Below are 16,350 nucleotides of genomic sequence, written 5' to 3' on the forward strand. Positions count from 1 at the left end.
GCACCATCGGCTCCCAAAGCCACAGCATACCATTTGAATGTCTACTGACGGCTATTGCCGCATCATCGGCACATTTGCCGCACTATCGGCTCTCAAAGCCACAGCATACAATTTGACTGTCAAATAAACGGCTATTGCTGCACCATCTGCACATTTGCCGTATCATCGCTTTCCAAGCCACAGCATACCATTTGACTGTCTACTAACGGCTATTGCCGCACCATCGGCACACAGGCCACACCATCGGCATATTTGCGGCATCATCAGCACATTTACCGCACCATCGGCTCTCAAAGCCACAACTTCACCATTTGACTATAACAGCTATTGCCGCATCATCAGCACATTTGCCGCACCATCGGCTCTCAAAGCCACACCTTTGACTGTCTATAATAGCTATTGCCTCATCATCGGCACACTTGCCGCATCTTCGGCTCCCAAGTCGCACCTCTCAAACTGTATTATTTTCTCTCCTTATGCAAGACTCTTTCTTGTCACTGCCCAGGTGACTTGCACTGCATATGCGTCAAGGTATGTTACCATTGTCGCACAATGCCAATCTTTGGAGGCAATTCAAGTCAGCGCGCTGTTGATAGCGCCGGGAGGGAGCTCCTGGAGATATTCCATTAGTCTGATAACAGGATTTCTTCTTGCATCCTCCTGGGGGTGCGAGGGGAAATCTGACTAAAGTACCTGCCGCGCGGTTTTCCGGTCGGCAATTTAGTCGGAAATTGGCGGTTCTCGCGTTTTAACATCCATGTTAAGTTGCAAGAACCAGCATTGTCCGACTTGACTGCTTACCGGAAAAGTAAACCTCGCGGAGAAGTGAATAGCTATGGGAGCTCCGTCCCGGCGCTATTCAACATCGCAATGAATTGAATCGCCCCCCTATATTCACAGTGTGCTCGACAGTCAGGGAGCATTTGAGGGAAACAACGGGGTGGGAGTATTGGGTAAAACAACAGACGTTTCTCGCCTATTTGGGGGGGGAGGGGGTAATTTCACATCCTGCGACTGCGAACCCCTTCATAGGCAACATGGCTGTTGGTGTTGGTAGCGGCAGTCATTCTGATCAGCCATAGATTCATTTAAGGAGTCAATGTTTGCCTGATCTGCGTTCGATGTTACGTATGCAGTGTTCTCCCCAAAAAATTTCTCCAGCCGGGTGGCATCAAGAAGTAGCCGCGTGGGGTCTTCGCAATTATGCGCGACAGGTCTCAGCCTGCTCCCACATTGGCTCTCAGTCAAAAGTGCCCATTATGCAGTGCCCCCTGTAGTTATCCCCATATGCAGTGCCCCCTGTATTTGTGCCCTTTATGCAGTGCCCCCTGTAGTTTTCCCCTTTTATACGAGGGTTGTTCAAAAAGTATTGCCTAAATGCTCACAACTCAAATTTTATTATAGATAGATTTGAAAATTTGCAGTAAAATACTTTGAAGTCTTAGTAACAGAATGACTCTACTCAAAAAATTCACCATCAGCCCTCAAACATTTTCTCCACCTCTCAACCCAAGCTGTGAATCCACTTTGGAAAAATTCCAGTGGTTGGTGTTTGACCCATGAACATATGGCGTTTTTAACAACCTCTGTCTTCAAAATGTTGACCACGGAGACAGTATTTGAGAGGGCCAAACAGATGAAAGTCAGAAAGGGCCAAATCAGGACTGTATGGTGGATGTGACATTATTGCCCTCTCCATTTTGGCAATGGCCGCAGAAGTTGCCATCGAAGTGTGAGGTCTGGCATTGTCGTGGTGTAAGATGACATTTGACAGTGGAATTGTTGACCTTTTTTTGTGGATGGCTTCTTTCAGCTTCTTAAGTGTAATAATGTATCGATCACTGTTGATTGATTGGTTTGGTTCCGAGTAATCGATGAGAATAACACCTTGGTAATCTCAGAAGAATGTGGCCATGACTTTTTTTACGGATCGCTGTGATTTAAACTTTTTTGGCCTAGGTGAACGTGGGTGTTTCCATTGCTTTGAATGGACCTTTGTTTCTGGGTCATAAAGGAATACCCAGATCTCATCTCCTGTAATGACATTTTCCAAAAACGTATCAGGGTTGGCTTCAGAGTTGGTCAAAAGGTCATTGCACACTTCCACCCTCTGGGCCTTATGATCCCTGATTAATTGCTTTGGAACCCATCTAGCACACACTTTACGATATCCCAAATCATTGATTAGTGTTTTTACAGTGCCATGGCTACATTCAAGTTCATCACTGACATCTCTGATGGTCACACAATGGTCTTTCTGAATCATGGCATCGACTTTGTGTCGGTTCTCTGCTGTCACTGCAGTTGATGGTCTGCCACCACTAGGTTTGTCGGACACGGACGATTCTCCCGATTGATAACTCTTCATCCACCTTCTGACATTGCTATAGTCACTTGTACGCTCACCATATACTTTTTTCAGTCTTCTGTGGATTTCTGTAGCACTGCAGCCTTCTTTTTCCAGAAATTCAATGACTGCTCTTTGTTTCATCTTGGATTCCATGGTATTTCTTGGACTACCTAAACAAAAATACATATATAGCTAGCAGACATATTAAACTACAAACTGACAGATTCAAATAAATATTGCGTATTATTTCAGAGTTCTGAGCATTTAGGCATTACTTTTTGAACAACCCTTGTACATTGCCCTCTGTAGTTTTCCCCTTTATACAGTGCCCCCTGTAGTTTTGCTTTGCCCTCATGTAGTGCCCCCAGGCTGAAGTAGTGCCCCCAGACTGGCCCCTTATGCAGTGCACCCAGGCTTAAATAGTGCCCCTTATGCAGTGCCCCCAGGCTTAAATAGTGCCCCTTAGGAAGTGCCCCCAGACTGGTCCCGGCCCTACTTACCTTAGCTTGGTCGCGCTACCGCTACCTTGCTTTGACTGGCTCGAACTAGATCCAGCAGGCGTGCAGGGCTGGCTCCTCACGTCACTGGTGACGTCATGCCGTCACCTGCACACTGCATCACTGGGAGCGCTTGCCACTGAGGCGATCGGAGGCTTCTTTAGCCTCCGGTCACTTCAGAGGCCAACGTTCTACAGCAGGGGTCGGCGGGGGAAAGTGACGGGTGGTATCCTATCCCCTCCCGCCTCCTCCGCTTCCTCTCTCTTTCTGCCTGCTCCCATCTTGCCCACCTCATTAACCTCTCCCTCTCATCAGGCACTGTTCCTTCTGCATTCAAGCATGCCCTTGTCTCCCCCATTCTTAAAAAACCTACCCTTGATCCTAACCTTCTTTCTAACTACCGACCCATCTCTCACCTCCCTTTTGCCTCCAAACATCTTGAGTGGATTGTCTACAAACGCCTTACCACTTTTCTTTCTTCCCACTCCCTCCTTGACCCTTTTCAGTCCGACTTCCGTTCTCTCCACTCCACTAAAACTGCCCTCACGAAAGTCAGCAACGACCTTCTTGCTGCCAAATCTAAGGGCCACTACTCTCTTCTCATTCTCCTTGATCTCTCTGCTGCTTTTGACACTGAGGACCACCCTCTCCTGCTGCATGTCCTTCACTCCCTTGGTCTACGTGATACTGCCCTCTCCTGGTTGTCATCCTACCTCTCTGACCGATCTTTCTCAGTTTCCTCTCATGACTCCTCTCCCCCCCCACAACCTCTTACAGTTGGTGTTTCCCTCAAGGTTCTGTTCCTGGACCACTTCTATTCTCCCTCTATACTTCCTCTCTAAGTGAACTCATCTGCTGATACTCAAATCTACATTCTCTCCCCCTCTCTTCTGACTCTTATCTCGAACTGTCTCTTTGCCATCTCTTCCTGGATGTCCCAGCGTTTTCTTAAACTTAATATGTCTAAGACTGAGCTGATCGTCTTCCCACCCTCCCACATAACCTCACTTCCCACTATTTCTTTATCAATTGATGGTATAACTATCTCATCTAGCCCCAAAGTGCGCTGTCTTGGAGTTATCCTGGACTCATCCCTCTCCTTCAAACCACATATCCAGAACCTTTCACAGTCCTGTCGTTTCCATCTCAAAAATATTTCTAAGATCAGACCCTATCTCACCCAGGATGCTACAAAGACCCTCATACACTCACTGGTCATCTCCAGATTGGACTACTGTAACCTCCTCCTATCTGGCCTCCCCAAATCCAATCTCTCTCCTCTCCAGTCTATCCTTAATGCTGCTGCACGGCTTATCTTCCTCTCCAAACGCTCTACATCTGCCTCCCCTCTCCTACAAGCCCTCCACTGGCTCCCCTTCCCTTTTAGAACCCAATTTAAGGTTCTCACGCTCACTTACAAAGCCCTCACCCAATCTTCCCCCATATACATCTCTGATCTCATCTCCTTCCACTCTTCTCTCCGCTCACGTCGTTCAACTAATGCACGCCGCCTTTCAAGCCAGCTGATTACTTCCACTCCCGCCTCCAAGATTTTGCCCACACTGCTTCCCCACCTCTGGAACTCTCTCCCACTCCCCATCAGACTCTCCACCTCTTTGCAATCCTTCAAACGGGCTCGCAAGACCCATTATTTCATCAAAGCCTTCCAGCTGTAATTCTAACTCCCTGATACATACACCTTCCTCCCCATCTGTGTCACCCCTGTCTGTCTTCCCCTCCCCTTTTAGAATGGAAGCTCTTATGAGCAGGGCCCTCTAACCTCTTGTACTTCTCCCTACTTTACTTTCATCTACTTCTTACTCCCCACTAGGGCACCTAACACTTGGCTGCTTATGCTCTGTTGCTTATCTGGGTGTTATGGTCGCTAATGTAGCAATGTATATAATCCATGTCCTGTATTGTATTGTTCTGTAAGTCGCTTGTCTACAACTTGTTTATGTGCTTTGTAAGGCGCTGCGGAACATTTGTGGCGCCATATAAATAAATGATAATAATAATAGGCTGTTTCTGCCAGGCCGATGCGCCCGCAGAAAACAGCCTGGGGAGAACACTGGTATGTATACGCAGTTGCAGATAGCTGGCTGAGGTGGGCGTCTCAGTACAAGTCCCGGCCGCTGTTGCATTAGCGTATCTTCACACATCTACGGCTGCGATAATCGCTGCTGCGATATCATTTGCCTTCAACTCATAGTTCGCTATGCAATCAACATAGCTGCGTAAAGTTCTCTCCGGACAGGAACGTTCTCTGGACTGAGAGGTTACCTGAGGCGATTGGTGAAATCGTGGAGGGACACTAGTGGTTTTGGTCTTTCTCTGTGTGCACGATGCACTGATTGCTCAGCTAAGCAGAGATCACTAGGAGACTTTAAATTATATGTAATAGGTCGCGATTTGCAGGTCCTGGCACGATTTCGGCCAGATAGCCGCTAGATTTAAAGCGGCAATTAGTTTTAAGCCAAATCCAGGTTGGTTTTTACTTTAAAACGTATTGTGTGCTTTAAAGCTGTCTCAGTGAACCGGCAACTACCGGCATCGTGCAGTGGAGCGAACGCTGCTGTCCGAGGGGGAGATGTCACGGCAGCACCGCTCATTAAAGCAATGTGCCGCGTGTCTCCTCCTGGTGACGGGGACTTACCTCCCTCAGGCAGCTTCCGACACCCGTGCCAGAGAGTGACACCCGCTCTTACAGGAGACAGCCTCTTCCCAGCAGATCACACCGTACTCCTCAGCCCCGAGAAGACCATCCGGGGCATTCCATCCGAGAGCTCAGCATCACCCCTACTAGTACCAGCGGGACTCCGCCAGTACTCAATATTTCAGACTACACACGTTTATCTATTCTATACGGTATCCTGATTCTGGACATTATACTCCAGCCCACCATTCCATCGGTACTTGATTCCGGCTTCCCACCAACCAGCCCCCATTACTTTCACGGTGGTGCAATAGACACTGATGACCAATTGCATGTGCAGTTTTTCTGGTTCTTTCTGGTTTAGCACACCTCCGCATAAATACCATTTCTATTTACCATTGTACTATTTGATGTGGTGGAATTTATGCCTGACTGCACAATACATTTAGTCTGACTAGTAACTACAGTACAGGTGCGTGCACACTAGGCGATCAGGAAAGACAGTACGATTACGACATCGTAATCGTACCGTCGTTCCTGATCCCCTGTAGTGTCTGCACTGAACGATCAGTCGTTCGGTGCAGGCACAGTCCATCATTCCTGAACATGCCAATCTGTCGTTATCGTCAGATTGTGCTGCATGTTCAGGCGAGGGACAATGTCGCAAACGACCAGCGGGAGGACACTCGCCCCTCATAAAGGGCCATAGTTTTGCTATTATTGCATATTGAGATCTGAGATTTCCCAGAGTTAGTCTGACATGTATGCCAACCCTCATGTAACATTTTATCAAGATTGGAGATTTGTCATGATGACCACACATGGTGACCGTAAATGGAATGACCCACGTGTGAGCTGGAATAAGCTTAATAATAGCTTATTTTTTATTCTAGTATTTTTGTTTTGTATGTCTAGTGCACAAGCTTTGGAGTCAGTCTTTACCTTGAGACTGAGGACGCAGTTAGATAATCTGGGCTTCTTCGCCCTGTGCGATTGGGTGTGGTATAAGAGATAGACAGTAATTAGTTAGACCATGTCTAGATAGACACCAGATGTTAGACAGTCAATAGTTAGACAGGGAAAAAAGTTAGACACATTAAAGTTAGACATGTAAAAAGTTTGACAGGTTCAAAAGGTCGACAGGGTCAAAAGTTCGACATGAAAATGGTCGACAATGATTTTTGTTTGATTTTTTTTAGCCCTAATCTTCACCCTAACCCTTACCTTGGTGCCTAACCCTCCCTTCTGGTGCCTAACTCTAACCGTGGGGGGAAGTGCCTAACCCTCCAGTAAGTACCAAACCCTAAACCTAAAAAATAAAATAAAAATGTGTCGACCATTTTCGTGTCGATCTTTTGACCCTGTTGATCTTTTGACCCTGTCGAACTTTTTAAATGTCTAACTTTAGTGTGTCTGACTTTTGTCTGTAACTATCTTTTATCCTTGTCTAACTATTAACTGTCTAACATCTGGTGTCTATCTAGACATGGTCTAACTAATTACTGTCTGTCTATAGTCCGGAACCCGTGCGATCAGCTTCTCTTTTAGCATCTTCGCTGGTGTTATGTAGATTCCTCGCAACTCTCCTAATTTGTGGATGTAAAGGGGGTGTGGCCTGAAGCGGTGGACGCTGCAGGTGTGTTATGAAAAGTCAGCAGTCTGAATGTCTCCAGTCAAAATCTCGACATGGACTGTAGGTCGTCAACCTGTATCTCGACATTCAAAAATTTTGACCTGGTTACAATGTTGACAAGTTCATAATGTCAACATTTTTCTGCTTATTTTACCCTAGCCATGGCCCATAAACCTAACCCCAAAAATAAGCAAAGAACTGTATGTCGACATGTTAAATTTTTTTTTTATGTCAAACTATTGGTTGTTGACCTAAAGTCCATTTTGACATTCTCACCGGATCCCATACGCTGTAATCATCCATTTTAGACCTAGTTGGCCGGAAATGGCAGATAGCTTTGGGTATTAAGCAACAGCCAATCCCTGAGTTACTATTTGGATTGGATCTGTTAAGGTGCGTATCCACTAATAGACCTAGTAATGAGTGCACGATTACGACACTGTAATCGTACAGTCGTTTCACAGTCTGTGATGTGCCTACACTGAGCGTTCAGTCATTCAGTGTAGGCTCATCAATCATCCCCGAACATGGGCAACCTGACGGTGTCGTCAGGTTGACCAGCATGTTCAGGCGATGATAGATGTCAAAAACGACCAGCGGGCATGCGCATCGCTGGTCCTTTTCAACATTTACATGGCCGATTTCCGAGTGATTAACAAACGATTGAACGATAACGTTATCGTTCAATCGTATCGTTCAATCGGCCTGTTTAATCGCTAATTGGATACTCGCCTTGAGATAAATGCTTTCAGAAGAATACTCCAATCAGACACTCTATCACCATAGTCATTGCCCATCTGCAATAAGCGCGGAGTTCTGGCATTGGCATACATCTTGAGGTCTTTAATAGATTTAGGAAAATGTTTTTCTTCCTAAGGAAAGATGGAGCAATAGTAATATTTATATTCTAGTACAGTGGTCAGGGAACAGGGGTAAATTACCACACACCGGGTAAAAATTAAATTCCTGGGGGTAATGGATGGACAGCCGGGCATGCATATATATATAATATAGAATGATTCATATGCATGCCCGGCTGTGCCGCAGGGAGGCTCTAAGCCGGACGCCCGCTGAGTTATTACCAGCGGACGCCCGGCTCCTTCCCTGCAGCGCCGCGTTAGCCGGAGGCTGAAGTTCTCTTCTGAACTCCAGCTTCCGGCTCTCTCCATGCGCACTATGGAAGAGACGTCATGACGTCTCTCCCATAGTTCCGAGGAGCAGCCGGGCGGACAGGACGGCGGCGGATGCAGGAGCGGGGATTAAGGTAAGTGGTTGTTTTTTTTTTGTACAAGTGGCATTACAGGGGCATTATATGGGGGCACTACTACAGGGGCATTATATGGGGGCACTATATGGGGGCACTGCTACAGGGGCATTATATGGGAACACTACTATATGATTTCCTTCCTTTCATATCAAGGGGGTAACGGCGTATCTAAATATATTTTGGGGTAAAAGGTAAAAAAGTTCCCTGACCCCTGTTCTAGTACATTATTAACCTTTATAGGAAACAAAAAACTTACAAAGCAGGACTCAAAGCAAAATCTATATAATCCTGTAAATGTTTACGTGGAAACTAGATTTGTTAAAAAAGTATTTTATGCAATTATAGTGTTTTTATATAGCATTTTAATTATTTTTTTATAAATGTCAATACAAATGATCTGCACACTCTCGGAATAAAACCGCTATAGGTTTGCTACACTGGGCTAATTCTGGTGTTTTTGTTTTTTTACAGGTTTCCCAATGAGAGGATCATGTCGATCTCACGGTTGGGGTGATCCATAGCATGGCTGCTTCTCGATCGACTCGCGTCACAAGATCTACCGTGGGGCTAAACGGACTGGACGAAAACTTCTGTGGACGCACCCTGAGAAACCGCAGCATTGCCCACTCAGACGAGGTTGTTCCGCCGACACTGCTGAGATCGAGGTCTCCTAAGAAAAGGCCGGAACCTGCCCCGATCCAAAAGGGAAGCGTCACAAAGAGCAGCGATTCGAAACAGCCGGGTCCTCGAGAATCTTGGGTGAGCCCACGGAAGAGAGGACTGTCCGTGTCCGAGAAGGACGGTAACGAGAGGGACAGTGTGGAAAACAAGGAAAGGAAGTCGACAGGACCTTTGTCGCCTGTGCTAAAGAAAATAAAACGCTATCTGCGTTCTGAGGAGCCCAGCAGTCCGGAGGAAGATTTGTCTAGTACATTTCACAAAGAGCCCTTGGAAAGCAGGAACTCTGAATCTGACAATGAAACAGATACTTCCCGTTCTAAACGAGCTAATCGATGTGTTTTACTGGATGATAGTAACGAAAGGGAAATCAAAACGGATTCGGAGTCCGAGGAAATCGTGAAAAACACGGTACCTGATGGAGACGTATTTAACCATCAGGCAGTTAATGGTATTGATAACGTTGAGGCCTCTGCTGCTCTAAAATGTAATAACTGTCCGTCAGATGGAAGTATTAAACAAAACAATGCTAGTGCGTTCCTCCCACCTAAGGAATTAATCGTATCGGAAAATGGGAGCTTATTAACTCCTTGCCCGGTGCTAAGTAAAAGCAAGAAGATCGCACTTTCAGACCATAATGTGCCTTGCACACACTCCGCCGAGCAGGCAGGCAGACAGGACCATGAACTAGTTAACTGCCTACCTATTGATCACCTAAACAAGACCAATGAACCGGCAGGTTTTTCCTGCGCAGAGGCACAATCCACTGTACGGGATTCCGAGGAGGAACTCGATGTTGTAGGCGATAGCATATCAAAGGAGCAAACTGCTACTTCACCAAACAGCGTACCAAGCCCCAAGCTGGACAAGCCGGCATCGGCGGATCCCTCGTCGGAACTACCTGCGTCCGAGGCGGCCAATGCGGCCTCTCCCGACGCTTGCTTCTCGGATACTCAAGAACACAGATATACTTTAAGAACTTCTCCGAGGAAGCCCGTGTCCTTCAAAGACAGCTTGTCCAGAAGCGAATCTCCGTGCGGGGAGAACGGACAGGCTGAGGAGAGTTGTAGCGAAAGCAGCGGGCTTGCCAATGCCGTCAACTGTTCCGTGGTAAAGACTGAAGACATTGATCACGGTGACAAAAAGACGGCTTGTCTCACTGTGAAGTGTACACAGGAGAAACCCGCCTGTCGCCCCCCTGGTACGGAGTGTGCAGCGCCATCCACGAAGGAGAGTACCAGCGTGCAGCCTGCGGAGGAGGAGGAGGAGGACGAGCCTGACGTGTATTACTTTGAGTCCGATCACGTGGCACTGAAACACAACAAAGAGTATGTGTACCCATGGTAACCTTCCTTTCTGCTCCCGCGTAGTGTGTTCATTGTCTCAAGTGGCTTTGAACTAAAGGTTTGTTTCTTGTGGACATTTGTAGATGTCGCTTATCATCGGAGGGTTTTATTTCCATTTCAGATGCTTAGCGGACATAGGTACATTTTTATTAACATAATCTACATATTGTAACTAATCATGAAATCCTAGCGAGTTCCTTCATTAGGTGGTTTAAGTGACCACAAACCACAGAACACCGTTAGTCCGTAATCACCAACTTCTGTGAAGCGCGGTCATCTATGTTTAGTTTTAAAGAGAGGCGACAGAGGTGTTTTTTGGTTTGGCAGAGCTGTCGGAATAATGCAGGGGTGGGGGATTCTCTTTTTCTGCCGAGGGCCATTTTGATATATATAACATTATTTGCAAGCCACGCCCCCTCTGTGTGACGTCACACGGGGCAGGGCAACAATTGCCAGTGATTACACCAATACCCGGAGCATCCTGAGGATGCTCTGGGGAGCTGTAAAGGCAGCGGTGTGACCGTCTGAAGCGTCCGAAGGACGCTCCAGGCAGCGCTGCTGCATATATTCTGGCTGCAGGGCGTCATTCTAGGTACCCTGATAGCCAGATGAGGCTAGCAGAAAAAAGCTCCGAGGGCCAGACCAAATGATTCCGAGGGCCTTATACGGCCCCCGGGCCTGAGGTTCCCCATCCCCGGATTAAAGAATAATCTGCAAAATCAAGTACAGATATTTTACAGTTTTTTTACACAAGCACAAGACAGTTGCTACCCTCAGACAGTGTAAGGACGGGAAATCCTTTCTTTCCTTCATTTCTGTGGCTCATGGCAGCAACAGTATGTTTCTGTGTTCTGCCCAGACAATTTCAGGCCTACTTCTTTATTCTTCAGAGTTATTCTAGTAACTTTGTTCACTACATTAACAATTCATATTGCTTATTGACAGCAGCAGTGACCCAAAGCTAGCGTGCTCAGGTGTAGGCATGTTTGGGAAGGACTAGGCCCAAAAAGTGGAGAAACCAAACTTCTAAAGGCCACAACAGTACAGTGTTTCATATTAGGCTTCTACCAAGCTGGTGCAGGACACTTGTGGTGACAGCCATACGTCGTCAGCCAGCCTCCCGACTGTCTATTTCTGCCCTGTCTCCGTGCTCTGTGTTCTGGCCGTCCATGCTGCTCCGAGAATGGGTTGTTCATTGGGCCTGATTCAGAGCCGGATGCTATTTGCGCTCGCGCGTTCAGAAAAGAGGGGTGGCTATTCAAATGAACCGTTCGCTCTTTGCGGTCTGTTCACGCCTCTAGGTCTGAACGACCTTACAAAACATGCGGTCGTTTTTTGGAAAACTACGCCCCCTGGCCGCTCGCATCCTACGTCATATCCGCTATTTATTAGATTAATCGAGTACATCGACCAGCGTATGAACTGCTCACAATTCTTGTGGTTGGTTTTTCCTACCGCAATCTTGCGAGCAGTTCTGACTATAAAATAACCCAGTGACGTGGTCAATGACGCTGCTGTTTTAATTATGCACACCCATAAAACGCCCGTTTTGACATTTAAGCACGCCTGCGTTCTGATCTCCACTCCCCGTTTTCAAGCACCTTCCCCTGTTACCACCCACATACGCCTCCTCCTGTCACTCAAAATAGCAGGCATTCGCTATTTAGCGAACAAACGATTTTCAGCCGCACTGACTGGTTCGCGCATGCGTATTACGATCCATACGCATGCGCAGTTGTGCAAACATCGCTCGGAACGAATGAGCGGCCGCTTACGAGCGGCTCTGAATCAGGCCCATTGTCCGCCATCGGTTCCCTTCCCAGGCTCTCAGGCACACAGTAGTTCTCATTTTCTGAACAGCGTCACCCAATTACAAAGCAGTGCTTCCTCAGTGTTCACATCGCAGTGATGTCACAGGTCATGAGCGCCTGGCCGTATCATGGCAGGAAATCCACAGGTCACTTATTTTCTAACCCTAACAGTGATTATCTGCTGACTGGCACGCTAAGGGCCAGGGGAGACACTGATGAAAAGAAATACAAAATGTTAGCATGTACATATGTGTCCTCATGCATCTGGCCTCAATACGCCACGCAGCGCGACTTGCCTGGCGAGAGTGAGTTTCCAGATCCCGTACTACTCTGCTAGCGGAAAATGCTTCCAAGTTGCAGTGCGATGCGACTAGAATGCACCGGTAGACGCTGCAGATTAATTTGATAATCGACACCTGTATATCTGTGTGCTCCTGAGTCTGTATATAGGAGACTGCGCTGTGTAATGTGATATGTGACACCTGTATGTCTGTGTGCTCCTGAGTCTGTATATGGGAGACTGTGCTGTGTAATGTGATATGTGACACCTGTATATCTGTGTGCTCCTGAGTCTGTATATAGGAGACTGCGCTGAGTAACGTGATATGTGACACCTGTATGTCTGTGTGCTCCTGAGTCTGTATATGGGAGACTGCGCTGAGTAATGTGATATGTGACACCTGTATATCTGTGTGCTCCTGACTCTGTATATGGGAGACTGTGCTGAGTAATGTGATATGTGACACCTGTATATCTGTGTGCTCCTGAGTCTGTATATAGGAGACTGTGCTGAGTAATGTGATATGTGACACCTGTATATCTGTGTGCTCCTGAGTCTGTATATGGGAGACTGCGCTGAGTAATGTGATATGTGACACCTGTATATCTGTGTGCTCCTGAGTCTGTATATGGAGACTGTGCTGAGTAATGTGATATGTGACACCTGTATATCTGTGTGCTCCTGAGTCTGTATATAGGAGACTGCGCTGAGTAATGTGATATGTGACACCTGTATATCTGTGTGCTCCTGAGTATGTATATGGGAGACTACGCTGAGTAATGTGATATGTGACCCCTGTATATCTGTGTGCTCCTAAGTTTGTATGTGGGAGACTGTGCTGAGTAATGTGATATGTGACACCTGTATATCTGTGTGCTCCTGAGTCTGTATATGGGAGACTGCGCTGAGTAATGTGATATGTGACACCTGTATATCTGTGTGCTCCTGAGTCTGTATATAGGAGACTGTGCTGAGTAATGTGATATGTGACACAGATATAAAAGTGTTGCATGTCAAATTATTCAGCGCAGTCTCCTGATGCGTCCTAGTTTCATCGCATTGTGACTTAGATGCATTTTTGGCAAAAAAAAGTTGCACAGCGCTAGCACTTTATCTCGGAACCTGGCGCGCTTCGAAGGGCTTTTTAGTACGAATGCAGCAAAGATGTATAAGGACAAATCTGTAGAAAAATAAAATTAACTTGATATAAAATAAAGAGGGCTCTGGTATCAATCCAGCTCTTTCCCCAGCCCTTTATGGCTACACCCTCCTATCCTGCATGACTGGCATGCATTTCTTTCGGGTGCTGCCCACTTACGCAGTAATAAATAAGTTTCTCACCAAACGCACAGATTCTTCTCTCCCCCATAACTGTAGGATTTTTATTAGGAAGAGACTGAAACATCTTCCCCGGAAGAAAGCGGATCTGACTTGGCCAGACTGAAGAAAAGACACTTCCCAAAAGTGAGGGGGTTGCGAATCCTCAGTTAGTAAGTGGTTGCTCTGTTCTCTGGCAGCCTCTGGTAACATTCTGCATGGTGGGATCTGCCAGGGCTGAACTGATTTCTCTGGTTGTCAGTCATGGTCAGATCCCTCCCCCTTGCGTTGTCATACTGCAGACATTGTGATGTTTTATGGACAGAGCACTACTTCCTCTGATAGTGGTGGGTATAACCGTGTCCGTATGGAGCAGTGTAGTAGCCGCCGGCATAACCGTGTTCATATGGACCAGTGTGGTAGCCACCGTTATGACGGGCAGTATGGTAACCACCATAGTGTGGTAGTCACCGGTGTGAGCGCGTCAGTATGGGGCAGTGTGGTAGTCACCGGTGTGAGCGCGTCAGTATGGGGCAGTGTGGTAGTCACCGGTGTGACCGTGTCAGTATGGGGCAGTGTGGTAGTCACTGGTGTGACCGCGTCAGTATGGGGCAGTGTGGTAGTCACCGGTATGAACATGTGAACATATGTCAGCCATCGGTATGACCGTGTCAGTATGGGGCAGTGTGGTAGCCACCGGTGTGACCGTGTCAGTATGGGGCAGTGTGGTAGTCACGTGTGTGACTGTGTCAGTATGGGGCAGTGTGGTAGTCACCGGTGTGACCGTGTCAGTATGGGGCAGTCTGGTAGCCACCGGTGTGACCGTGTCAGTACGGGCACAGTGTGGTAGCCACCGGTGTGACCATGTCAGTACGGGCACAGTGTGGTAGCCACCGGTGTGACCATGTCAGTACGGGGCAGTGTGGTAGCCACCGGTATGACCGTGCCAGTACGGGGCAGTGTGGTAGCCACCGGTATGACCGTGTCAGTACGGGGCAGTGTGGTAGCCACCGGTATGACCGTGCCAGTACGGGGCAGTGTGGTAGCCACCGGTGTGACCGTGTCAGTATGGGGCAGTGTGGTAGCCACCGGTGTGACCGTGTCAGTATGGGGCAGTGTGGTAGCCACCGGTGTGACCGTGTCAGTATGGGGCAGTGTGGTAGCCACCGGTGTGACCGTGTCAGTATGGGGCAGTGTGGTAGTCACCGGTGTGACCGTGTCAGTATGGGGCAGTGTGGTAGTCACCGGTGTGACCGTGTCTGTATGGGGCAGTCAGTGTGGTAGTCACCGGTATGACAGTGTCAGTATGGGGGTCAGTGTGGTAGTCACCGGTGTGACCGTGTCAGTATGGGGGTCAGTGTGGCAGTCACCGGTATGACAGTGTCAGTATGGAGGTCAGTGTGGTAGTCATTCGCACCTGGCATGGGCTAGACTGATTACACTGGTTGACATGCTGATACTTGCGATGCAGTAACCATACATGTAGGAGGCCAAATCGTTTATTAGAGCAGACACAGTGCTGTTCCGATGGGGTCTCCTCATTTACCTGTATTCCCTCACCGCCGACACCAACCTTATTCCCTCACCCACCGCACAATACATCGTCCCTCTCAGGAAGAGCCCCCCAAACCACCTCTTACCGCATTGACCATTGCCAGGACCTGGCACTCCTGTAACCACCCCTACCTCTCAGCCCATACCCCTCCCAGCACCCACAACTATCCCGTGCCCCCCCCCCCCCTATACCTACCACCATCCTGAGAAACCCTTCACCATCCTGTGTCCCCTTTCCCCCCTTCTTCCCCACCCACCATCTCCCATTCCCACACCTCCTATTGACCCCACACACCAGAACACCATTCCGCCTGCCATCACGGAGGAGCGCGGTACAACAAGATTTAGAGTAACCGTACATACGTTATGAGTAGATGCTGTTTCTGTTGTTATCGCAAAAGTCAATTTAACACCGTTAAAAAAAAAAAAAAATGAAAAGGCAACTTTTTCCATTTTATAATTATACAACATCATCCAGGTTATATGGTTTTCTCAGCATAACATTTCCACAAGTAAATGTTACAGAGCTGGGAGACCGGCACAATTTTACTTTGCTGTACATATTTATTTGCCCGTCATACCGTGATGAAATAAAATGCGCACTAAGGTCTCTGGCCCTGGAAGTGGCAGGTATAGTATAGGCACAATTCCGGCGAGTCAGTCCATATTTTTAAAGCAACAATAATTCAAAATTTAAAAACCAACCATTTAGACTGGGGATAAGGCGTGATCGGGCGCGCAAAAACAGTTGAATGGAGAATAAGGCTTTCGCTATCGGAAATCGTTCCTTATCTCTAACATAGAGAAATAAATATATCCGGGCTCATTTTCACTATCACTTTCCTGTTTTGTAAATAGATTATTGTAACCAGCATTTTGGCAATGTTACTCAGTAATAACTCTTTACTGGGAACCAGAGCACCTTGCAGGCTGTGCTGGGAACAGTTCTCGTCCTGGTGGC

General features: G+C 47.5%; 1 protein-coding gene across 4 annotated transcripts in view; it reads left to right on the forward strand.

Annotated features, from left to right (window-relative positions):
- Positions 1–16,350, forward strand: part of ZZZ3 (zinc finger ZZ-type containing 3) — a 101,189-nt gene that overhangs the window by 48,530 nt on the left and 36,309 nt on the right. For all 4 annotated transcript variants that reach the window (XM_088450090.1, XM_088450091.1, XM_088450092.1 and 1 more), the window contains exon 2: positions 8,875–10,409. In XM_088450090.1, the coding sequence (XP_088306216.1) occupies positions 8,926–10,409 (1,484 nt within the window). In that variant the 5' untranslated portion in view covers positions 8,875–8,925. The remainder of the gene's footprint in view (positions 1–8,874; positions 10,410–16,350) is intronic.

The sequence above is a fragment of the Taudactylus pleione genome, unplaced genomic scaffold (genome assembly GCF_031769625.1).
Source record: "Taudactylus pleione unplaced genomic scaffold, aTauple2 ptg000506l, whole genome shotgun sequence".
Taxonomy (NCBI): Eukaryota; Metazoa; Chordata; class Amphibia; order Anura; family Myobatrachidae; genus Taudactylus; species Taudactylus pleione.